Genomic DNA, 23,703 nt, shown 5'->3' with positions numbered 1-23,703 from the left:
TGTCGATCTTGCGCTGTGGGACACTCTAGGGCCTCCTTGCGGCCAAAGTCCCGCCCCCTTAATAAGCTAGGTGACAGGTGTCTCCGAACCTGTTACCTCGCCCGGATTAGCCACACCAGCTGCTATGGGCTAGGGATGGTGGGCGGGGCATGGACCGGGAAGTACAGAGGGGTTGGGACTGGTGGGGGAGGGGTACATGGGAACAGGTGAGTTGCTCCCCTTTCTCCCCCTTGAGTCTGGCAGGCCACTGGGACATGGGCCAGTAACCTGATGAGTGTGTTCCCTGCGTTAGGGCCTTCCCGTACCCGCACAGGAGGCCTTTCCCAGGGACCTGCTGTCTGGGCCCTCCTCTGTTTACCCAAGGGGCTGGGTTCCCCGGATCTCAGGCTAAAACCTGAGAATGAGGCCAGACACAGGAAGAGCAGAAGAAATAAGAGCAGGAGGTCTCCAGACCCCCGCATTCTGACCTCTGAAAAGGCAAGACGAGGGAAAGAGGGTGGGGGATGGAACATGTTGGAGCTGGATGGGGTGAGAGGGAGTCCTGCTCTTATTCCTCTTCTCTTTGTAGGCCCTTTCGCTGTGGTGTGGAGGAAGGAAGCCGCCTGGGTGTGCGATTGGAAGGAGGGGCTGCTGGTTTGTGGGGATCGGGTCCACAGGCCAGAGGTTGGGTCAGGAGCCTCCAAGGGTGGTCCTTGGCCAGGAACAGGTGGATGGTCAGCTAGCAGGAGATCGTGGGATTCAAGCAGAAACCCAGACAGCTCAGCTCTGCCGGGGATCCGCATAGATCAGAGGACAGCCCGGGACAATTCTGGCTGGGGCGGCCAGTCCAAGGAAGAGTGGCAAGTCAGGCCCTCCAGCTAGAAGGGCCGCTGAGGTCATGAGCAGGTCCCATGGTGATGCAAGCCCCCATTGAGTGTATCCTCCACCGGAGCAGCCCAAGTAGGGGTGACGCCCCAGGGGCAGAGTCCCCAAGCGACAGAGACTGAGACCTCATTTCCCGGCTGGTGAAGGGGGATGCCCAGACTTAGGGCTAGAGCCCGTTCCTCCCAAACCCAGAGAGCAGGTCCAAAGGGGAGGTGCCTGGGATGGTCAGTCAGTGAGAGCCAGTGAGCCAGCCACCTGTCGTCAGGAAAGACATTCCGCTGGACACGGCAGGGTGCTCCGCCGGGCGGCTAGGTACCAGCACTGCTAGCAGAAAGCAGTCGATGTTTGCCAAATAATCAAAAAGACCAGCTGGACAGGGTCAGTTACATGTGGTATCTATCGGTCAAGGGCAGAGAGGCAGCCCACTTCACCTTCAGTCAGGGACAGTCGGGTGCTAGAGACAGGCGGGCAGCCTGTGGCTGTTGCCTGGAGATGGTTGGCCAGTCAGCCAGACCTCTGGTCAGGCCAGCTGGCCCTTCAGCCTGACGGAGACTGATCCAGCGAACGGGTCCGTTGGGGCCACTAGACCCCGAGACAGCTGGTAGGAAGTTCAGATGGCCAGCCTGTCACTGTGGCGGCTGGAGGCAGGCGACTAGTTGGTCTGATCTGAGCAGCGCATGCCCTGGGCTGTGTGATTGTCAGGACGGGGAGCTGGGGACGCAGGGGACTTCACGGAGCGACCCTGGAAGCCTCAGCCGGCCACATAACATCTACCTGGCAGGAGACCCCCAGATGGTCGGTGCCCAGAGACGGCCGAACCCTCAGCCAGCCAGCCTCACGGTCCTCCCACACGAGCAGCCCAATGGCAGCATCCCAGTTGGCGGCGCTGGAAGGAGAGGAGTCAGGGGCCGGGGGACTGCCCTTGACCGAGGCCAGCCCTGGCTTCCTGTATTCTGAGGGCCAGCGGCTGGCGCTGGAGGCTCTGCTGAGCAAGGGTGTGGAGGCGTTCGAGGCCTGCATGCAGCGTGAGGGGCTGCGGCCCTTCCTGAGTGGGGAAGAGCTCCAGAGCCTGGTGGCGGCGGCCGAGGACTGGACTGCATCCAAGCAGCCGCCTGGCCAGGCAGCAGAGGGAGCCCCTGCCACCGATCAGGACTCGGGCAGCCTGACTTATTGGCCAGGACATTCAGAGGAGCTGGTGCCCACGCTGCGTCTGGGCTGGCCAGAGGACCTGGCCTGGAAGGGAATCACCCGGGCTCAGCTGTACACGCAGCCCCCCGAAGAGGGCCACCCGCCCCTCAAGGAGCTGGTGCGCCGGGAAATCCAGGCTGCCTGCAAGGTGGGGGTCTCAGGGGACCTGGTGTCCACTCCCCAGACCCAGACATCCTCACATGCCAGCTCTCAGACCTGGGAGTGGTGCATCCCCTCGAGCCCTGGGCGTCTCACCCTTGCCCTCCTGGGACTCACGAGTCCACGCCTCGCATCCCCCAGAACCCAAGTGTCCACATTCCCCAGACCTCCTCCTTATCCTCTCTCCAAGGCCTGGGTCCCCCGGGGCATTCATGCCCCTTGGACCTAATTATGATCCCTTGGTTTCAGTCACCTACCCCACTGCACCCCACCCCACCCTTAGGATAGGTGTCCATCCTTCCTCCCACAGAGGGCCCAGATGTCTCCCCTACAGCCCCCCCGAGAGCCTCTTTATCTATCAGCGTTGTGCCTGCCAGCTCCCACGCTAAGTGCCTTACATGGGTTAACATTTATAATCACCAGGAGGGTCCTGGAAAGTTGGGACTTATTATCCCAAGTGAGGAGAGATGGGGAAACTGAGGCACAGGAGGTTAAGTCTCTCACCGGTAAGTGGCCGAGTGGGGATTTGAACCAAGGCTGTCTGGCCCATGGGTCAGGAGTCATCTCTGCTACATGTTTCTGCCTACAAGATCCAGGCCCTCAGTGCCCCCTGCCCTGGTCCCCAGAGATCCCCTGGGTGGCCAAGCAGATCATCCCTCCTCCCCATTCAGGGCACCCCCAAGGACCCAGCCCACTGAGCCCTGGAGCAGGGCCACCATCCAGTGTCACAGCACACGGAGCACCTTGTGCCACTGCAGACACAATTATGATGAAATTTCCAGAAGTAGAGACCTTGGTCTTCGGGAAGGATGGTCTTTTCCTCATTCCCATGCGGGCGCTGTATGCACAGTGGGGGGTCTCTCCCACAGCCCCTCTGAATGTCTCGTCAAGGCCAGGCCTTTAAACTCCCATTCCCAGGACGCCTCAGCCCCCAGCGTCCCCCCTACCCCCTGAAAATCTCCGGAGCTCCAGGCTCCACCCACAGCCCCTCTCCCCACTCCCCAGCTAGTGGCCGTGGTCATGGACATCTTCACTGACCCAGACCTGCTTCTGGACCTGGTAGACGCTGCCACACGTCGCTGGGTGCCTGTCTACCTGCTTCTGGACCACCAGAGGCTGCCTGCCTTCCTGACACTGGCCCAGCAGCTGGGGGTGAACCCCTGGGGCACTGAGGTAGGAGCCTGGCGGGAGGGACCTGAGTCCCCATTCTCCTGACGCTAGGGTCAGCCGGTGGCGGGGGGCTGGGGCAGACCCTTCCACGGCGTCCTAGCTCATCGAGGTGGATGCCTGAGGAGAGTTCCGATGCCCACCCATCACACTGGGGGGAATTAGAGGCTGGTCTTCCCACGGGGTCCCTCTGAGTTAGGGCTATCTCCAAGAGATCCCCGAAGCCCAATATTGGTAGTTCTGGAAAAGCTGGGACAGACCTTTCTACAGAGCCATGGGCCACCCAGGTCCTAGCCAGCCTGGAGGGATCCCCCCTTGACCTGAGCCCTAGGCAGTGCATGGGGGTGTGTGGAGTTGGCCTGAGTGAGGGTGTACCCCCTCCACTCCAGAACCTAGATATCCGTGTCGCGTGGGGCTGCAGTTTCCAGAGCCGCTGGCGACGGCAGGTGAGCGGCAATGTGCGGGAGAAGTTTGTGCTGCTGGACGGCCACAGGGTCATCTCCGGATCCTACAGGTGCGGCTGCCCCCCCCACCACTACCACCACCCGGTGGTGTCCTGTCCCCAACTCTCAGAGAGTAGTTGGCGCCTCTTTCCACCAGCCTCACTTTCCTGGTCTGTGAAATGGGTCTAAGCACCCTCACTGGTAGAGGATGGGCTTACCAAGGGGCAGAACCCACGTGGAGTCGAGCCAGACCTGCCCGGGGTAGCGGGGGATGGGGGTCTGGCAGTGGCTCCTCCTGCTGGCTAGCCTAGTGACCGGGCCGGGGCTGGGGAGAGGCTGGGGGGAGGGTCATCTCTTCGACACTGTGTCTCCTCATCTGGAAAACAGGGCCCATAGTTTATGTGTGGGTTTCAAAACCAGGACGACCTGGATGGGAGTCCTAGCTCTGCCTTGAGGTAACTCTATCTCTTTAAGCATCTGTAACAAAATAAGAATTGGTAAGCAAGGGACCCGACCCTCATCCTGGCTCGCGTCCCCCTTTCCCTGTGTTTGGGGTCTAGCTCCTGGCTCCTTGTCTTCTTAGCTCTGTGACACACCGGCTCGGTGCCTCCCCCTGCTCCGTATCTGTTTCCCCATCTGGAAAGTGTGAATTAATAACAGCATCTGCCTCATAGGGTGGTCGCGTGGCAGGGAACGGGGTCTGTGGACCCTCAGGTCGGGTGGACTGGCTTAGAACTGGGGCTCTGCCGGCTCCTGGCTGTGTGATTTTGGGCAACTGACCTCACCTCTCTGTGCCTCCCTTCCCCTTCTACAGATCGGGATGGTACGGTTAGTCCCTCTAGAACAGGGTTTCCTCACATTTGGGGCCAGATAATTCTGTGTTGGGGGTACTTCCTTGGGCATCGTGGGGGGCTGCACTGAATTTCCGGCCTCCACCTTGTAGATGTCGGGAGCACGCCCCCTCCCCTATTAAAACCACCAAAAGTGTCTCCAGACATTGCCAGCTGTCCCCTGCGGGGGCTGCTGATGTGCCCAGCGGATGACCAGCGCTCTCCACTGGCAGTTTTCAATCTGGGGCCTGCCTGTGTCGGGATCACCCGGAGGACTCCCTAAAAACACAGATCTGGGGCGCCTTTGCAGCCCCACCCCCTGGGAATGGGCATTTCCCGCGAGCTCCCTGCCCAACCCCAGTGCTGCCGCTCCGGGGACCACCCTCGGGGGAACCGCTACCCTGGAGACTGGGGCCGTCTCAGAAAACACCTGCCTTCCCTCCTGGCTTTGTCCGGGGTTTCAAGCGAGATCAAGGTGCCCTGGCACGTAACAGAAGCAGCGCTCCGTGAATGTTAGCGGTTGTTTATTGTCGTTGTTCATTTGAACCATATTTCATCGACTCTAAGGTGCCCCCGACAAAAAGAAGCATCCTGATCGACATGGGAAAAGTTACGCGTCTTAGAACCCATGAAATACAGTAGAGGGGTCCAGCCAAACCCTCCGGGCCGTGCTCGGTGGCCTGAGGATGCTTCGCCTCGGGCTCCGGGTGGACAGCCCTGGTAACGGATGAAGCCGGGGCCACACGAGGTTGTCCAGGGCCTCTGGCCATTTAATGGGGGGGATGGGGTGGAGGCGGGGGGCTCGGGGAGCAGCGGAGCCGGGAGACCAGTCCCAGGCCCTGCCCTTCGGGTTGGTCAAAGCAAATGTGGGAGCAGCAGCAGCACGCCCAGCGCCAGGCCGGCGGCGACCCCTTCCGTCCGGCCGCCTGCGGGATTGGGGGCCCTGTTACACATGTGGCCGTAGCAGCAGGTGGAGGTGAGCGTGTAGGTGACGCCCATGTAGGTGACAGGCTCCTCGTGGCCACAGGACGTGGAGGGTATGCAGCCTTTGTTGATGATAGGGCCGAGGCCCGGGGCCACCCCGATGCCCGTGAAGCAGTCCTCATCGTCGCCACAGCGCATGTGGATGCCAGGACACTGCTTGGAGTCGGTCAGCTCACAGAACACACAGTCCTTGGCACCTGTGGCGCCCGGGGGCAGAGCCATTACCAGAAGCAGCAGCCAGCCGAGGACCATGGTGGCCTGGCGGCAGTGACGGTGCCCAAGCCAGGCCGTGGGCTTCCTGGGCCTCCTGGAACTGCTGGATGATGCTCCTGAGGCCCTCGAGACTTTTGCCCCTGGTCTGGGCCTCCCAGGGTCAGCGCATGGAGGGTCCTTGTTTCCCAGCACTCTGTGTCCCTCTCAGGGGCTGCGTCGTGACCGCGGCTCACGAGTCCTTGGGTCTCAGAAGCTTCTCCGGGACAGAGACAAGCCAGCGGCCGCTACCTGACGGCACTATTTGTGGAGCGGAATGGGGTGACCTCACAGACCCCTCCAGGCTCCCACTGGCCCCTCTAGGGGTGAGGTCACAGGTGGGGGGAGGGGTGTCACAATCTGCAGGCAGACGGGCCTGCCAACCTGCCAGGGAGTGAGGACACGGCCACTTTGTTAAGGTAAGGACGCTTGGACTAACCCTCGCCATCCCGGTGGCTGACACATCTGTTCTCCAGGCACCGGGCCCGCTGGGGCACACGACCCGTGGTGAGCCCGTTTTTCCGATGGGCAAACCAAAGCTTGGGAAATGAAGGGAATGTGGCCGAGGTCCCTGGAGGCAGGATTAGAGCCCAGGTGCATTTAATTCCCAAAGGCACCTGCTGTGTGCCCAGACCTTAAAGCCTGGTGCTTTAAATACCAGCACTGTGACCACAGGGACAGTAGGGGACCTGCCCATCATAGCCAGCTGGGCGCAGGCTGGGCACCATACAGGCAGCTCAAACCCTTGTTCTTTCTTTCCAATCTTCCTACATCTTCGCTCCGTATCCCAGATGCAAACTGAGGCACGGAGCCCACACCCCCGGAGCCTGCCTCATGGCGAGTGTTTAATAGATGGCTGTCATTATGTAAGAAGCAGCTGAGTCTGAAGACGGGCCTCGAGGCCATTTAGTCAGAAGACTAATCCCACCTCTTCTCAGAGAGGGAAACTGAGGCACTGATGGCCTCCTTTGCTGGGGATGGGGCAGCGTCCCAGTTTAAGCTCAGGCTGGCTTCCAGATGATCATTAAGGTATCTTAACTCTTGTTGTCACATCAGTCCTCTGGGTTCGTACCTGGGGGGTTCTCATTCTACAGAGGGGGATGCGGAAGCCAGAGAGGTTGCAGCACATGCCCGAGGTCACACAGCCTGCCCCGGGACCGGGTGGGGACCAGTAATGGGGTCGAGGCCGGGGACCCCAGGGGTGACCCGGAGATCCTGACCCCTCACTGCGTGCCCCCCAGCTTCACGTGGAGTGACTCTCGTCTGCACCGTGGCCTGGTGACCCTGATGACCGGCGAGATTGCTGACGCCTTCAGCCGAGAGTTCCGGACACTGTACGCAGCTTCCTGGCCGCTCCCGGCCGCACCCACCCAGCGCCCCTTCATCAGCACCGTGAGGGGGCTGCGGCTGGCTCACAACCCCCACCGCGTGGCCCGCCACCGCTCTCTGGCCCCCATGTCACCGCCGCCACCCGACGGTCCGCTGGCCCAACGCTTGGCCGCCTGCCGGGTGTTTGAGGGGGACAGGCAGGAGACCCCGGCCACCCCAGGGCCGGCGCTGAGCGACGTCCTGAGGAGTGTCCAGCGCGTCCGGACCCCCAGCGGCCCCCCGGCCCGGCCCAGCCGTTCCCTGTGGGACCTGAGCCTCCTGTCCCAGCTGTCCGGCTCCAGCGACGGGGACAGCGAGGTGAGAGCTGGTGGTGGGCCTCTGATGAACAAGAGGAAGAGGATGGGGCAGCTGAGGGTCTACTACGTGCCGGGCCCCACGCCGGGGCTGGGGGTGGGGGAAGCACAAAACCCACCCGAGTTCCCGATCCCAGTGACCATTCCCTATAGCCCTACTGCGTGCCGGACAGGGGAGCCCTGGGTGGTTTCGGGCAGGGACCCCAAGAGAGAAGCACTCTGGGTGCAACTCCTGGCATGACCCACTAATGGGGAGAGCTGAGCAGAGATCTGCCTTCTCGGAACCCTCTGTGTTCTCATCTGGCAAATGGGCGCAGCCACTGTCCCCAGTCGCGGTTTGGTGGGAAGGAGGAGTGAGTGAGGGGAGGACGAACTAATGAGAACACTAAGCATTACGATACATCCCCACGGTGGAATTTATTTGTTATTTCTTTCACGAGGTCCTCTTCCCAGGTCAGTGAGGTAATTCCCTTCTCATGCTCCTGGTTACGGACGGGAAAGCTGAGGCTCAGAAGGGTCAAGTAACTTGGCCAAGGTCTATCGTGGGCACCGTGCCACATGCCACAGGGGTGGCTGAATTGGATCTTTGCCACAACCCTCTGAGGTGGATGTTCTTGTGGCTCTCCGCCCACCCGTTTCACAGATTAGGAAACTGAGGCACGAGGGAGAGATTTGGCCCTTGTGACCTTCCCGGGGCAGCTGTTAAATGCTTTTAAACCCTGGCTTCCCAGATTCAAGTGTCATCAGGGTATTGGGGAGGGCGTGTGATGAGAGGCCCCTGTGCCCCTCCTCTCAGCTGGTTAGACGCTGGCTTCCCACCGAGCTTGCCTTAATTCTCTGGGACCCTGGGCGGAGCCTCGGTGGTCTCAGCTGTGCAGTGGACTGTCAAGAGGGTCAGAGCAGAGAGATGAGGGACAAGCAGGCGTCCCCGCCCTGGACGCCAGCAGACCCGTGGTCCCCTTGCTCTGGGAGCTGTGCCCCTCTTGGGCTCAGTTTCCCCATTTGCTACGTGGGAACTAGTAGAGACCTTTTCCAAGGGTGAGGGAGAAATGTCCCAGGAATCGCCTCCCTCTGTTCCAGCCCAGGGGAGGAGAGGGATGGGCAGGGCCGGGGCAAGGTCCTCACTGCCACTTGGTCTTGAGGCACCCTCACCCACCATCACCTCCCTTGGCAAATATTTGTTCCCCCGGGGGCAGCTTCTGGCAGCTTCCTGTTCCTCCCCACCCTGAAGCTGCAGGGGGAACACAGCAGCTGGCCCTCTGAGAGTCTGGGGGCTCCTGACTCACTTCCCTTCCCTGCCTTCTCACCTGCCCTGAGAGAGAGAGACACACACACACACACACACACACACACACACACACACGGGACTCAGTCCCTGGAGCCTTCTCTCACCTCCCTCTTTTTCCCTCCACAGTTCAAGACGTCCTGGGGCTCCAAGGACACCCCAGCCAAGGCCCTGATGAGGCAGCGGGGCATTGGAGGGGCCCCCAGGGGTGAGACAGAGCCCCGTCCTCTGAGCCGGTCCCAGCCCTGGGGCGGCACCCTGCCCCTCCATCCTGCATGCCACCTCCGCTATCTGTCGCCGACCCGAAGGAGGTTTGGTGCGGATACTGCCTCCAAACTCCTGGAACCCCGAGGCGGCCAGCAGCCAGACTGGGCTGCCCAGGCAGGACTCAGGGGGCAACTGTAATAGAGCCAAAGCCGCACGGGGCCGGCCTGACCAGCAGCTCCAAGCCCCCTGCCTCCGGGTGGTGCCTGGGACAAGGTTTCTGGCGTGGGTGTCTGTCCGGAAAGCAGCAGAAGGGATTTTTTTTTCTCTTTGTTCTAGAACCTGGGCAAGCCCAGTGCTCACCCTAGAGGCCAGTGTCACAGTTTAGGAAATGGGCAGAAAGTCTTGAGGAGCTAAGATCCTAGAACAGTGCATGTCCCACTTTGGCCCAGCCAGAACTTCCCTGTGGAGGGAAGGGTCTGGCTGAGTGACACCCCCCGCCCCCCGTGCTGTGAATTGTGTAGGGTGAAGGTGGGGAGCCCCTGGGACAAAATGGGGGAGCTTTGGGCACAAACTGTGCTCAGGAGCTCTGGGTAAACAGCTTGGCAGGGGAGAGGACAGAATCCAACCTAGGGAGCGGGGCTGAATGATGACGGCCTAGAAATTGGTGGGGACACAGCTGCCGGGGGATGGGTCAGGGCCAGGGGCCCTGGGGCTGTTTTGCCGGTGCTAAGGACTGAGTTGCTGGGGGCTCCCTTTCCCTCTGCTCAGAATAAAGCTGCGTGATGGCAGAATCTTGCATTTGCACAGCCTAGCAGAAGACCCAGGAATGCGGTGCTGGCCCCCTCCTCCCTCACACCGCCCAGGCGTCCCCGCCGCAGCGCCCCGGCCCTGGGGGAGGCAGGTGCCCAGCGCTTGCCTCCCCGCAGCACCTTCGCCTCCGGCAGGGGCTTCCGAATCACCGACCCCACTGGCGTGCGGGGTCGGGGAGAAGACCTCATCCTCCCCGGAGGCCCCAGCGGCGCTTCGCGTCCCCACCCCCAGCCGCCGCCTCCCTCGCGCGCCCCCTGCCGACCGACCGCGGCAAGTCACCTCCAGAGCGCAGCGAGAGCCGGGGGCAGGAGCGCCGCGTTTATTCTCAGAGTCACGGGTTGGGGGCCTCGGAGGCTTCGGGGGGGCTGGGGCTGGGATCGGGGTCCGGGCTGGCGTCGTCGGGCACGTCCCAGGGGAAGGTGGGCAGTCCCCGCATCTGCTCGCGGTAGACACGGTCGAAGGCTTCGCTCTGCGCCACCGTGAAGTGGTTTTTCCAGTCGCCGCACACCCCTGGAGGGTGGGGGGGAGGGCGAGGTGAGGAACGTGGGAACCTTCCCCGCCCCCGACATGCCAGCACCCCCTTCCCCACCTCCGGGCCTTTGCCAGAAGCACCTCCCCATCCCCTTCATCTCCATGTTGCCCCTTTACCTCCTACGGTGGCCGCCTCTGTCTCCAGTCATCTGGCCAGACCCCTGGGCACCCTTCTTGCGCCCTCCCTCAGCTCCTCCCATCCTACTTGTCCCTCCGGTAGACCTGTTGCCTTCCTGGTTTTCCCCTGACCCCTTAAAGCTCTCCGCCCAGAACATCCATCTGCCTCCCCACCCAGCATTCCTGCCCCGGTGTCACCTGTGTGACTGTGTCGCTATGACCCGTCCCTCACCTCCCTGTCTAGAACAGGGCTTTCTCACCCCAGGGCTCCTGCAACCCCTACACTACCTCCATTGTGGCTCTGACAGTGGGAATGAAAGCTTTCCCACACTCGGTGCCAGGGGACTGGCTGAAGGGCTGCCCTGGGTTCATGGGGTTCACTCCTTAACACTCGCAACAGCTGAGCAGGCAAGGGGTGGGAACTCTGCCCCTTCCATGTGCCCAGACAGGTGCAGGGATCCCTCCGACCCTCACGTTTCTCACTTTGTCATGGGGCTTTAACCTGGAATCCAGGGGCCAGTGCCATTTGGATGGTGGTATTTTGAATCTTAGCAAGTGTACACCCCACATACTACACGAGGCCCCTCGTGAGGTCTTGGGGGCTCACTGTGGAGGCTGAATAATCACCCCCCCAGATGTTGACCTGTCCTAGTCTTTGGAACCCGTGCCTATGTGACCTTGCATGGCAAACGGAAGTTTGCAGGTGTCATTGTTAAAGATCTGGAGGTAGGGGGAGGATCCTGGGTCATCCATGTAGCCCCCATTTAGCCTCCAGGTGAGAGGCTCCGAGTCCTCACGAAAACTCTGGATAGCCTCAAAGAGTGTGAGTCCTCAAAGAGTGTGAGTGTGCCCGGCCCCAGGCTAAGCCCTGGGTTAGGGGGGGCGTCAGTCCTGCGTCCACAGTGACGCTGTGAAGGTCATTCTGTTTGGAGCAACCCCAAGTTTCAGTGGGGAAAACTGAGGCCCAGAGAGGTTACGTGACTCGCCCAGGCCACACAGCCAGGCAGTAGCACCCCAGAATTCCCCCCCTCCGCACCTTTCCGGAGGAAGGCACCGTGGCGCTGATCCAGCAGGCTGGGGGGCAGCAGAGTGAAGTTGGACATGGCGTTGGCCTTCATCGCTCCGAAAGCGGAGTGTGCCACCACGGAGCCCAGCGCCTCCTCACCCAGCGGCCGTCCCAGGAATTGGCAGATGCGCTGCACAGAGCCGTGGAGATCCTGCACGTAGGGGAGAGGGGCCCGGGGGGGGGGGTAGAGGGAGGTGGGACCCCAGGCAAGGAAGGGCACCAATCAGACTCTGAATCTGGGTATCTGAGTCTCAACCCAGAGCTGTCTGTGTGACTCTGATGCTTTGCCTCAGTTTCCCCATCTCCAAGCTGAGGGACTGGGCTCTGGTTTCTGAGAGTTTTCACAGTTTGGGGTTTTGGAGGGTTCTGTGGGCAGGAGGGAAGGGGCGGGGGTGGAATGGAGGTCACAGCATGGTGCAGAGGTCAGTCGGACACCTTACGCCAAATCACCTTCACTTTGGTTAGAAGTGAGAGTCAGCCTGTCTGTACCCCGAATTTACACTCCCTGCCAGGTCTCCATCCTGGAACAGTGGCCTCCTTGAGCCAGTCCCAGGCCAGCCTCCCATCCCTCTGTCTCCCCTGCTCCCGTACCCCTGGCAGTCTGTCTCTGCTCCTCCCCTCCTCTGGGCTCTCAGCCCTAGCACTGGTCAGGTCTGGTCCTCTCCCTATGGACTCCTTGCCCCAGCTTCCTCCCTGGCCTCCCTCGGCCGCCACAGCCAGAGCTGACCCTACTCCTCCCTGCTCCCAGCCCTCCTATGGCTCCCTAGTGCCCTGGGACAGGAGTCCCAGCCCCCCAGACCTGACTTTCAAGGACAGAAGTAGTCTGTCCTTCCCTATCCTCTCTTCCCAGACCTTACCATTCCCTGCACTTTCCTTCCTGCAGCCTCGGCATGGTGCTCCCAAGAATGCCCCATGCCACCCTCCTACACCTGGCAAACCTCCCCACCCAGACCCGGCTCAAATATCCACGCCCTCCTGACAATGACAGCTCAGGTCTTGGGGGACTGAACATCACCTGTGTACCAAGCTCTAGTCCAAACCTCTCGTGTATATTTGTGCCAAGTGTGCCAATAGCCCTGCCGAGAACTGTCCTTACTCCAATTGGTAAACGGAGGCTCAGAGAGGGGAAGACACTTGTCCAAGGTCACACAGCTAGGGAGGAGCTCAAATTTAAGGGCCCAAAGCTGCCGCCTCCCTGCCCCCCTCTATCTTGTTGCCTTCCCTGAAATGCAGCCAGCCTTCTGGTCAGCTCCACCAGCCCCATGGCTCTGATTTTCCAGGTCATTCCTAGTTTCATAACCCTCCATCCCTTTCTTGTCTTGAACCACTGGCGTGTCCCAGAAATTCTAACATGTTGGCAGTTCCTCACACCCAGGGGCACAGCCCAGAAGCTCTGTCAGGCTGCATGGCCCAGTTTTTGGTTTGGAGAATAAAGTTAGATGGAAAAAAAAAAAGTGGTTGTGGGGGGCAGGGTTGGTAATGCCGAAATCTTCTCTGGATCTTCCAACATGAAGAAATTTACCAGGGTGGGGAAAAAAAAAAACTCAGGTATGTTGTCAACTCTCTCTAGTTTCCAAAACCCCAGGCTCCTCCTCTATAAAACAGGGGTATTAATAATATTGGGGGGAAAATAATATTGGGGGAAACCATATAAAATGTGGCCAAATACTGGCAACTTTATGTGGTTTGCTCTAATATATAACTCACCTGTCCATACTTGGCGAGGATTAAATATGATTAAAACCACATGTGGTATCTGACCCGTGGCCTCGGTCACCTTCAGTGGACACTGGCCACTACCCTTGCTCTTGTGCAGAACCTAAGCCCTTTAACTTTACAAACTATATTCACACCGTGCGGTACCTTGTTATGCAGTAATAATATGCCAGTGCCCACCGCTGTGGTTCTCACAGCAACCCCGAGAGCCTGCATTTTCCCACCATTTTTTTTTAAGATTTTATTTACTTATTTGAGAGAGAGAGACACAGAGATAGCAACAGAGAGCACAAGTGGGAAGGACAGAGAGAAGCAGGCTCCCTGCTGAGCAGAGAGCCTAATGCAGCAGGGCTCGATCCCAGGACCTTGAGATCATGACCTGAGCCGAAGGCAGACGCTTAGGCCACTGAGCCACCCAGGCGCCCCTTCCCACCATTTTTTTAAAAAAGATTTTTATTTATTTATTTGAGGGAGAGAGAGAGAATGAGCAGTGGGGAGGGGCAGAAGGAGAAGGAGAAGCAGACCCGGCACAGGGAAGGGAGCTCAAGGCGGGGCTCCATCATGACCTGAGCCGAAGGCAGACGCCCAACAGACTGAGGCCCCCAGGCGCCCCCTTTCCCACCCATTTTAAGGACGAGATGTCTAAGACTCTGAGAGATTTAATTTTTTTTTTTTTTTTTTAAGTAAGCTCCATGCCCAGCATGGAGAGCAGTGCAGGGCTCGAATTTATGACCCTGAGATCAAGACCCGAGCTGAGGTCAAGAGTTGGATGCCCAACTAACTGAGCCACTCAGGCTCCCCAACATTTTAGGGGATTTTTTTTTAAGATTTTATTTATTTATTTGACAGAGATCACAAGTAGGCAGAGAGTCAGGCAGAGAGAGAGAGGAGGAAGCAGGCTCCCTGCCGAGCAGAGAGCCCGATGCGGGGCTTGATCCCAGGACCCTGGGATCATGACCTGAGCTGAAGGCAGAGGCTTTAACCCACTGAGCCACCCAGGCTCCCCAATTTTAGGGGATTTTTTAACTGCTTTATTGGACATAAAAAATGCAGGTGTTTCCCAATCCAAAAAGTACTGACAGAAAGAATACAACACACACCTGAAATGCACATGCAAGAAGGGAACCTATCCGGGGAGCTTAGTGAGGGGGCATGTAACGGGAGCTGCTCAGGTACCCAGCCTCTGGAACATCTTTGTTAAGAATCTAGAATGGGGCACCTGGGGGAACCTGGGGCCCCATCATTAAGCGTCTGCCTTCGGCTCAGGTGATGATCCCAGGGTCCTGGGATTGAGCCCCGCATCGGGCTAACTGCTCAGTGGATAGTCTGCTTCTCCCTCTGCCCCTGCCCCTGGCTCATGCTCGCTCTGTCTCAAATAAATAAAATCTTAAAAAAAAAAAAAAGAAGAAGAATCTAGAATGGTTGGCTGTGTTCACTGTGGACTATTCCTCTAGAAGCCCAGCATCCTCCTTGCAGCCCAGCAAAGCAGTGGGCATTCTGCATGGCACCTTCTTCCGGGAAGCTCTCCCTGATTGCTCCAGCCAGAAGGCATTTTCCTCTCCCAGGTGCCTGCTCCAGGGGTGTTTGATGGAGTCCAGACAGGATTCCCATCTAACTCCAAAGGCTGTTTCCTTCCACCAGTCAGTCCCCTCTGCCTTTCAGGTCACAGCCATCCCTGAAGCTCACTTCCCACATGTCCCAGTTCTGCATGGCCTCATCTGTCCTATCACCTTCCCGGCTCAGGACCCATCGCTGGCTTCCACCTACTCAGAGACAAGCCAAGATCTCCCTGGGCCTCCTGTCTCCCCTCTGCCCACATTTCCAACCCCCCATCCCAACTCAGCTCTGGCCATGTGGGCTGCTATGCTCCCCTAGGAACACATCAAGCACGCTCTCACCTCAGGACCTTTGCACTGGTGTTTGGTTCCCACTGCCTGAGACACTTTCCCCCCAGATAGCTCCAGGGTTCCTCCTTCTCCTTCAGATCCTTGCTTAAGTGTTATTTCCCTCTGCCCCCGCCTCCCAGCACAGGCCTCCCTGACCACCGTATTTCAAACTGTGCCCCCACACATTCCTTATCCCCTGCTCATTTCAGGCTTGCCTTTGCTCCTTCGCTCTGCTCTTCGGCTACCATTTATCTTATTTATCCATGCCCCCTCTGCGGCTCAGGGGCTCAGGACCCTGCTCCATTCACCATGGCGCCCCCCAGTACCTGGTGCATTGCACGGAAGGGTAGGCCTTGCCGAAAGGGAAGGGAAGGGAAGTGGTATGAGGAGGGGAGGAGTGGGGGGCGCTGGGCTGGGGTGGGGCGGGGGGCTCACCTGCTGCAGCTCCTCGTAGGTGATAAACAGGAAGTTCTCTTTGCCCTGCATCCGAATCCAGCCCTTAATATGGTCGAACCAGGAGCCAAACTGCACTGCGGGCGGAGGGATGGGTGGATCAGGGCCGGGCAGTAAGACCACACCAGCCAGGGCTTGGGGCTGGGGCAGGGGGTGTGCCTCACTGGCCCCACGTGGCCCCGGACCTGGCCCCTCAGAGCTGGATGCCTCCCCCAAACCCCCCACATCTGGCCCCCTGAAAACCCCTGTATCCCCATCTCTCTGTTTCTGTCCCTTTTCTGCATCTCTGTCTCTCTGTTTCTCTCCTCTCTGTATCTATGTATCTGTCTATATCCTTCTCTCTGTTCCCCTGTCTCCTTCGCCATAACACCTGGGATCTCTGCCTCCCTCTCCTTCATACCCCTCTCCACCCCCTTCCTGTCTGGGTGACCGAGGGGCACCCCCTCACCTCACTTTGCCCCAGTCCTCACCTTCGCCTTTGAGAAAGTTCTGCAGGAACTGGTCAGGCGTGCCAGGGTCCTTCAATTGCCCAGCGATCTTGGAGTAATGGTAGAGGGAGACCACCACGTCCCGGGGGTTCCGGCCCATGTAGATCACCTGGGTGTGGATGTTGGGGAGAGGCGAGAAGCTGTCAGACACAGGCAGGACCCCAGCCCCAAAGACTGCATGTCCCCAAGCCTTCTTTCTTCTTATCCTACAGCAGGAACGACTCAGGGTAGATTTCTCAGGGGACTGTCCTGCTAAGCTTAGATTAGTTTGCCCCATCCCAGAGGATGGGGAGAGTTCCCAGCAACCACATTCTAGGAGGAGAGAAGGACCGTTCCTGGACTAGGCAGAGTGACAGTTTGGCTTCAGGGAATCAAGACTGGAGGAGGAAGCCATGGGGCTCAGGATGGGGGAGATCAGGGTGAGAGGTGTTGACCCTCCTTCCTATTCCCATAGCCAAGGCCCTAGCTCGTCCATTCCTGCCTGGTCCCTCACCTCAGCCTCTTTCCCAGCCTCCCAGCCTCCACATGGCCCCAGAGGGTCTTTCTACACCCAGAGCTGACCCTACCCTCCTCGACTCTCCAGCACCCCAGGGAAGAGTCCCAGCCCCTGAGCCTGGCATTCAAGGCCCCCACGACCTGGCCTCACTCTGTTTACCTGCTTCATATGCCACAACCAAGCCCCCTCCAGCCCCATCAGATATGTCCTTCCCTGGCAACTGTCTCCTTCCCTGAGACTACAGTCAGGCACTAGTGATCCTTCGTAATCCCACCAGTCTCCTGGGTGTAATTACTCCATCCATCTCTGTGTGGACCAGCAAATTACAGATACGTGTGTCCAGCCCAGATCTGTCCTATCACATCCTGATTGAGTTATCTCCCTGCCCACTGGCAACCCCCCCCCAGCCGCCCAGGGCCAACGACAGAGCTTCCACCTTCCCCGGAGTCTCCCCTCCCGCCGCCCCCCATCCCAGGTGACGACAGCCTCATCCTCCCAGCTGCTTAAGCCAAACACCACAGAGTCACCCTTGACTCATCTCCCTGACACCCACACCCCATCTGTCAGCAAATCTGACTCCTGGTTCCACTTCCAAAATACACCCCAAACCCAGCCTGCTTCCTTCACCTCCTCGGCCACCACCCTGGTCTCTGTCACCAAGGCCCTCCACCTGGACTCCCTGCAGTCGCCCCCACGGTCTGTTCTCCACCTTGCCTCCAGAGGGCGCTTGTGAAAACCCAAGTGGGCTCCCGTTCTGCAGCTCAGAGCCCTTCCTTGGTTCTTGACCCTCAGAGGACAAACGAAGTTGCCACCACAGCTCACGCAGCCCTGCACAGTTGGGACCCTGTAACCTCCCTGACCTCATCTCTACTCCTTTCCCCCTCATTCAGTTGGTTCTGGCCACACAGGCTTCCTTGGAGCCTCAGGCATGCCACACGGGCCCCGGGGACTTTGCACCTGTTCTCCCCTGTGCCTGGAATGCTCTTCCCCCAGACGCCCCCACACCCTGCTCCGTTCTGATGTGAGTTTATCACCTCGGCGCCTTAAAGAGCTTCCTTATCTACTCTCTGCCCATTACTCCTTAGAATGCATGCTTACGTGGCTGTGTGCTTATTGACCACGGTTCTAGATCAGGGCCAGGGACGTAGGAGGTGTTCAACAAACACGTGCTGAATCCATCAGTCAGTTATGCTCTACCCCACCCCAACAGCCCCCCGGCCCTGGCTCTCGCACCTTGGCCTTGGAGTTGAAGAAGGCTTTGGTGAAGAGTTGGATGGGGAGGTGGGAACTCATGAGGCGGGGGCTGGGCTGGTCCGAGAGGCTGAATGCCCCCATGATGGTCTCACACCAGGGTGCCCGCTTCCAGATGGGCACTGAGCGGATCCAGGATGGGTCCCCGTCCTTCAGGATTAAGCTGAGAATCTCAATCATCCAATTGGTGCCTGTCAGGAGATATTGGGCAAATTAATGGAAGACGGGGTGGCGGCGGGGAGGGGAGGGCAGAGAGAAACAGAATCGGATTTCTCAGATGCCTCCTGGCCAGCCAGCGGGGAAGCTGGGGCTGCTGCTTATTATGATTTTCAGAGCAGGACCTCAAGGTTCAAAGAAACAAAGTCGCTGATGGCCAAGGTGGCAAAGCCAGGAAGCGGTGCGCACAGCAAAGATTGGCTCACTGTCCACCCAGCCCCATTTCATCCCCCCCCCCCCAGGACTAGGACGGGACCACATTCCCCTCACCTCCCCTGCAGCTGCGTGTGGGGCCATGTGACCGAGTTCTGGCCAAGTGAGTGCAGGTGGCAGTGACAAGCAGCCTTTTCCAGGCCTGGCCCATAAACACCTCCTACACGGCCCCTCCCCCTTCCCTCTCTGCTGGCTGGATGCGGGGACGCCCCTGGAAACTGGGGCTCCCGGGGATGGCACAGCCATGAGATGGAAAGAGCCAGAATGCCGAGGCTGCATGGATTTCCCCCCACTTCCCTCCATGCATTCTGCCCCACACGGAGTTTAAAGGAATGACAAATAAGCTTCTAGTAGGTTCCGTGGCTGGGACTCTGAGGCTTATGTGTGAGGCAGAAGCATTCTGCTAGTACATAGGGGAAGCTGCAATTAAATCAATCCAGGCATCTGGGCTTAAGTTAAAATCTCAGCAGCTTTCACTACCCCTTCTCAGGAGTAACCCCTTGATTTCTGGGGGGACCCACAAATGTTACGTAGCAGGAAGGGAGCTCGTCAGTGACCTGCTTCTCTTGTCCGGATTCCAGGAGACTATCGGCAAGTCAGATGAGAAATAATAATAATAAATATTAACAGTCACCTATTATTAGTATTATATTGCCCTGGATCTCTGTTTTTGTTGTTGTTTTGTTCAAGATTTTATTTATTTATTTGGCAGAAAGAGCACAAGCAGGGGGAGCTGCAGACAGAGGCAAAGGGAGAAACGGGCACCCTGCCGAGCTGGAAGCTGATGGCGGCCTCCATCCTACCAACCTGGGATTCGGACCTGAGCCCAAGGCGGACGCTTAGCTGACTGAGCCAGCCAGGCGCCCTTGCTTGTCTGCTTTTAAGTCGTCTCTGCGACCAAGGTGGGGCTCAAACCCACGACGCCGAGATGGGGAGAGTCGAACGGCTCACCAGCTGAGCCCGTCGGGCGCACCGGTATTGCCCTGGATTCTAACACTAACCCAGCCCGCGTTCTTGATGCCCTGCCACTTGCCCCCAGTCCACTCTCCGGTGCCCTTTCCCAGGAGATGGGAGCGGGACCCCGTGAGCCGGTCTCCGGCGCCCAGCGCAATGGTAACCTCTGCCAGTAGAGGGCGCCGGAGGAACCCTGAGGCAGGATGGGTCTCGCTTCCCAGCTGGCTCCGTGATGGACAGCGGCCCGCAGGGCCCTGGACACCCGGCGACACTTTCCGTCCACCCGACCCCGCGCCCCCAGTGGACTTCCTCGGGCGCTCTGCTTCCGCCCAGGGGGAGTGGCTGGCTGAGCCCTGCATAGGCTCTTCCTATTTCCCCTGGGGTTCTCCTTACCCCGTTGATGGGTTTAATACTCTCCCACTAGTTCACATGTTTTATTTTGCGGGTGTGCAGTAAAATACGCCTAACGTAAAACTTACGCATTTCACCCTTTTTAAAGTGTCCAGCTCAGTGGCGTTAAATGGATTCAGGTTGTTGTGAAACCATCGTCATGCTGCTCAAAGTGGCTTTGAACGAAACCTGCTGCTCAGGGAAGGGAAATTTGGCGATGGCCATCAAAATCACACATTCACAGACCTTTCCCCGGGAAATTCCGCATCTAGGAGTTTTTTCTACAGATAAATGCGTAGGTTGTGCAAATGCTATCTGCATGGGAGGCAGCACTGGCTATAAAGTGTGCATTGTGTATAAAGGCAAAAGGCTGAAAACTTAGTCAATATTCATCAGTCAGGAACTGTTTAAACAAGAATTCCCATGCATCCAATGTTACTGAATACTATGAAACCGTAAACAAACAAATGAGCAAGGAAGTTCTTGGTCCACAGTCTTAAGATGTAAGATGGGATGATGTTAAGATACGAGGAAAACGAGGGGCGCCTGAGTGGCTCAGTTAAGCGTCTGACTCTTGATTTTGGCTCAGGTCATGATCTTGGGGACATCAGAAAAAGCTCCACGTTGGGGGCTTAAGATTCCTTCCCTCTCCCTCTGCCCCTCTCCCTCCTAAACGAATACAAAGAAAAAGAAAAAATATAAACAAAACCATAGTACAGAATGGTGCGGATAGTGTGTGAACCGTGGGGGGAAAGTGACAATGTATTTAGGCACCTTTCTGATGGCACGTACAAATTCTGGAAGGATACACAGAGGCCCTTGGTGATTGCAGAAGGAAAGAGATCTTTTGGTGCAAACCCTTTGTACCTCTTGAACTTTTGAACTATGAATGCATTACTTCTTCTTCTTCTTCTTCTTCTTCTTCTTCTTCTTTTTTTGAATGCATTACTTCTTAAGAACAGAATCAATACATTTCAAATTAAAGAAAGAAGCTGGGGGCGCCTGGGTGGCTCAGTGGGTTAAGCCTCTGCCTTCAGCTCAGGTCCTGATCTCAGGGTCCTGGTATCCGCCTATGTCCGGCTCTCTGCTCAGCAAGCAGCTTGCTTCCTCCTCTCTCTCTCTCCCTTTCTGCCTACTTGTGATCTCTGTCAAATAAATAAATGAAATCTTAAAAAAGAAAAAGAATTCTCTTGAAACTCAATAATGAGAAAACAAACGGTTTTCATTAAAAAAAATGGGGAAAACGGGGGCGCCTGGGTGGCTCAGTCGTTAAGTGTCTGCCTTCGGCTCAGGTCATGGTCCCGGGGTCCTGGGATTGAGCCCCATATCGGGCTCCCTGCTCGGTGGGAAGCCTGCTTCTCCCACTCCCACTTCCTCTGCTTGTGTTCCCTGTCTCACTGTGTCTCTCTGTCAAGTAAATAAATAAAATCTTTAAAAAAAAAAATGGGGGAAAGACTTGAGCAGACATTTTATCAAAGAAGACACGTGATTGGGGCACCTGGGTGGCTCAGTGGGTTAAGCCTCTGCCTTCGGCTCGGGTCATGATCTCAGGGTCCCGGGATCGGGCCCTGCATCGGGCTCTCTGCTCAGCAGGGAGCCTGCTTCCCCCTCTCTCTCTGCCTGCCTCTCTGCCTACCTGTGATCTCTCTCTCTCTGTCAAATAAATAAATAAAATCTTTTAAAAAAACACAGCGATAGCAAAATACGCACCTACTCCAATGGCTTAGAAACCAACCAAACAAATAGAACAGCCTGGCAATATCAAGTGTTGGTGAGGAACGATGCTTGGTTGGCGAGCTCGCCAATGTCGCTGGTGAGAACGCAAAATGAAGCCACTTTGGAAAAAAAGCTTGGCAGTTTCTCATAAAGTCGAGCCAACCTACTTTCTGTAGACTCTGCAATCTCACGTCTGAGTATTTCCCCAAGAAAAATATTTCCATGCACTTGTGTGCAAAGCTGCACATAGATGGTAGGAGTCCATCTATGCGACGTTCCAGAAAAGGCAAAACTCCAGGGGCCACAAACAGCAGTGGCCTCCAGGGGCTGGGGCTGAGGGAGCAGTTGGCCGCGCAACAATGTGAAGGGATTTGGGGGCGATGGGGCTGTTCTGTGTCTTGGTTGTGACGGTGGTTATAGGACTGTATGTGTCTCTCAAAACTGGGAACTCTGAGGGAAATGAAAACATGCGTCCACAGACGGGATGGCCATGTTTCTAGAAGTGTCACTCGAGACAAAGCATGCAGACAACCCAATAAATTACCAACCAGTGAATGTATAAACAGAAAATAGAACGCATACTATGGGACGGCATTCCACCATAAAAGGGAATGAAGAAACACTAACACGTGCTATGACATGGATGAACCCCAAAAGCGTTGTGCTAAGTGAAAGAAGCCAGACATAAAAGACCCTGCATGGTAGGATTCCATTTATATAAAATGTCCAGATTGGGCAAATCTATCGAGTCAGAAAGCTGACTCATGGTGGCCATAGCTTGGGGTTGGGGATGTGGATTCTGTGGGGGTGATGGCTAATGGGCACAGGGCTTCTTGTTGGGATGGTGAAAATGTTCCTGAATGGATAGTAATAAAGGTTGCTCAGCTCTGTGAATACATCACTACCAGAGAACACTACACTTTAAAATGGGCAAATTGGGGGTGCCTGGGTGGCTCAGTGGGTTAAGCCTCTGCCTCAGCTCAGGTCATGATCTTGGGGTCCTGGGATCGAGCCCCGCATCGGGCTTCCCCTCCCCCACAACCTGTCTGTCTGTCTACTTGTGATCTCTCTCTCTGTCAAACAAATAAAATCTTTGAAAATAAATAAAATGGGCAAATCGTAGGAGGTATGAATTCTATCTCAAAAAACACCCCTCACAGAACTCCATGGTGAAGAGGGCAAATATCATATTTTGAAATGTTTCAAAGATGTCCTAGAGAAGGAAAAGCTGAAGTCTGTCCCTTTTCTCACTAAAAGTTCCTTGAGGGACTTTGAGTAAAGTCACCGGAGAACCTCTCCTTGGCTCCAGAGGGATGCTTCATCAACCCATGTGCCCCCAGTCTTCTCCCCAGCCTTGCTGATCTTCTCTTGTTCCTTCAGTCTCATCAAGCCTCCTCCAACCCCAGGGCCTTTGCATGTGCTCCTCTCTGTGTAGGACACACTTTCCCACTCAAACCCCTCTTCAGCTTCCAGATCTGGACATGAACGTCTTCTCCCCCATGAAGGCTGCCCTCATCCCCATCTCTTTTTATTTTATTTATTTGAGAGAGAGAGAGGGAGAGGGAGAGCAAGCGAGCATGAGAAGGAGCAGGGTCAGAGGGAGAAGCAGACTCCCCACCAAGCAGGGAGCCTGACGTGGGGCTCGATCCTGGGACTCCAGGATCATGACCTGAGCTGAAGGCAGTCAACTTAACCAACCAAGCCACCCAGGTACTCTCTCTCTCTTTTTTAAGATTTTATTTATTTGACAGAGATATCACAATCTCCCTGCCTGCAGAGAGGCAGGCAGAGAGAGGAGGAAACAGGCTCCCTGCTGAGCAGAGAGCCCAATGTGGGGCTCGATCCCAAGACCCTGAGATCATGACCTGAGCCAAAGGCAGAGGCTTAACCCACTGAGCCACCCAGGCCCCCTCCCCCCACCGCCAGAGCAACTCTTGTTACCTACATTCAATGCTCCCTGCACCTTGAGGGCATCCATTCCAACCCTAATTACATAGTAATAGAGGTGATTGCATATTGAAATAAAGTCTGTCTCTCCCAACAGATTGACAACTGTCTTCCCTACCCACAGCTGTGTCTCCACACATGGCAGATGATTAGTAAGCAGCTTTTCAGGGATGGAATGGAGAAAATTAAGAGCATCCCCTTCCCCCTCCCTCCCTCCCCGCCTCCTTCCTTCCGCCAATATTTACTGAATCCTTATTAGGTGCCGGGCACTGTTTTAGGCTCAAAGACTACAGCGGTGGCCCAGACCCACTAAACCACCTGCCCTCAAAGAGCTCATGTTCCAGGGAGGAAACCAGAGAATAAATAAACAAACAAAAGCACAATATAGGGGTTCA

General features: G+C 57.1%; 3 protein-coding genes across 4 annotated transcripts in view; 1 reads left to right on the top strand and 2 right to left on the bottom strand.

Moving 5' to 3' along the window:
• The first annotated feature begins 601 nt into the window (after positions 1 to 601).
• On the top strand, positions 602 to 9,256 carry FAM83E (family with sequence similarity 83 member E). The gene is made up of 6 exons (XM_032839034.1): positions 602 to 633; positions 1,646 to 2,200; positions 3,217 to 3,384; positions 3,768 to 3,892; positions 7,126 to 7,570; positions 8,981 to 9,256. The coding sequence occupies exons 2-6, from the start codon at positions 1,727 to 1,729 to the stop codon at positions 9,254 to 9,256; spliced, it is 1,488 nt and encodes a 495-aa protein (XP_032694925.1). The 5' UTR covers positions 602 to 633; positions 1,646 to 1,726.
• On the bottom strand, positions 5,159 to 6,045 carry SPACA4 (sperm acrosome associated 4). The gene has a single exon (XM_032839236.1). It carries the CDS (start codon positions 5,885 to 5,887, stop codon positions 5,507 to 5,509), a length of 381 nt encoding a protein of 126 aa, XP_032695127.1. The 5' UTR covers positions 5,888 to 6,045; the 3' UTR covers positions 5,159 to 5,506.
• Positions 9,257 to 10,161: 905 nt separating the features above from the next.
• SULT2B1 (sulfotransferase family 2B member 1) overlaps positions 10,162 to 23,703 on the bottom strand; it is a 32,125-nt gene continuing 18,583 nt past the window's right edge. For both annotated transcript variants that reach the window (XM_032839234.1, XM_032839235.1), the window contains exons 3-7: positions 17,855 to 18,063; positions 16,108 to 16,234; positions 15,620 to 15,714; positions 11,553 to 11,733; positions 10,162 to 10,378 (exon numbers count right to left, since the gene is read on the bottom strand). In XM_032839234.1, coding sequence (XP_032695125.1) covers positions 10,200 to 10,378; positions 11,553 to 11,733; positions 15,620 to 15,714; positions 16,108 to 16,234; positions 17,855 to 18,063 — 791 coding nt within the window. In that variant the 3' untranslated portion in view covers positions 10,162 to 10,199. The remainder of the gene's footprint in view (positions 10,379 to 11,552; positions 11,734 to 15,619; positions 15,715 to 16,107; positions 16,235 to 17,854; positions 18,064 to 23,703) is intronic.

This window comes from Lontra canadensis, unplaced genomic scaffold (genome assembly GCF_010015895.1).
Source record: "Lontra canadensis isolate GAN:19392208 unplaced genomic scaffold, GSC_riverotter_1.0 scaffold107, whole genome shotgun sequence".
Taxonomy (NCBI): domain Eukaryota; kingdom Metazoa; phylum Chordata; class Mammalia; order Carnivora; family Mustelidae; genus Lontra; species Lontra canadensis.
This window is presented reverse-complemented; position numbering and strand designations above follow the sequence as displayed.

Bases quoted from the DNA above. Each gene is read 5' to 3' on its own strand.
- FAM83E (XM_032839034.1), top strand. From the start codon at position 1,727: ATGGCAGCATCCCAGTTGGCGGCGCTGGAAGGAGAGGAGTCAGGGGCC. The intron at 3,385-3,767 runs GTAGGAGCCTGG...CCTCCACTCCAG, and splicing joins TGAACCCCTGGGGCACTGAG to AACCTAGATATCCGTGTCGC. The intron at 3,893-7,125 runs GTGCGGCTGCCC...CGTGCCCCCCAG, and splicing joins GTCATCTCCGGATCCTACAG to CTTCACGTGGAGTGACTCTC.
- SPACA4 (XM_032839236.1), bottom strand. From the start codon at position 5,887: ATGGTCCTCGGCTGGCTGCTGCTTCTGGTAATGGCTCTGCCCCCGGGC.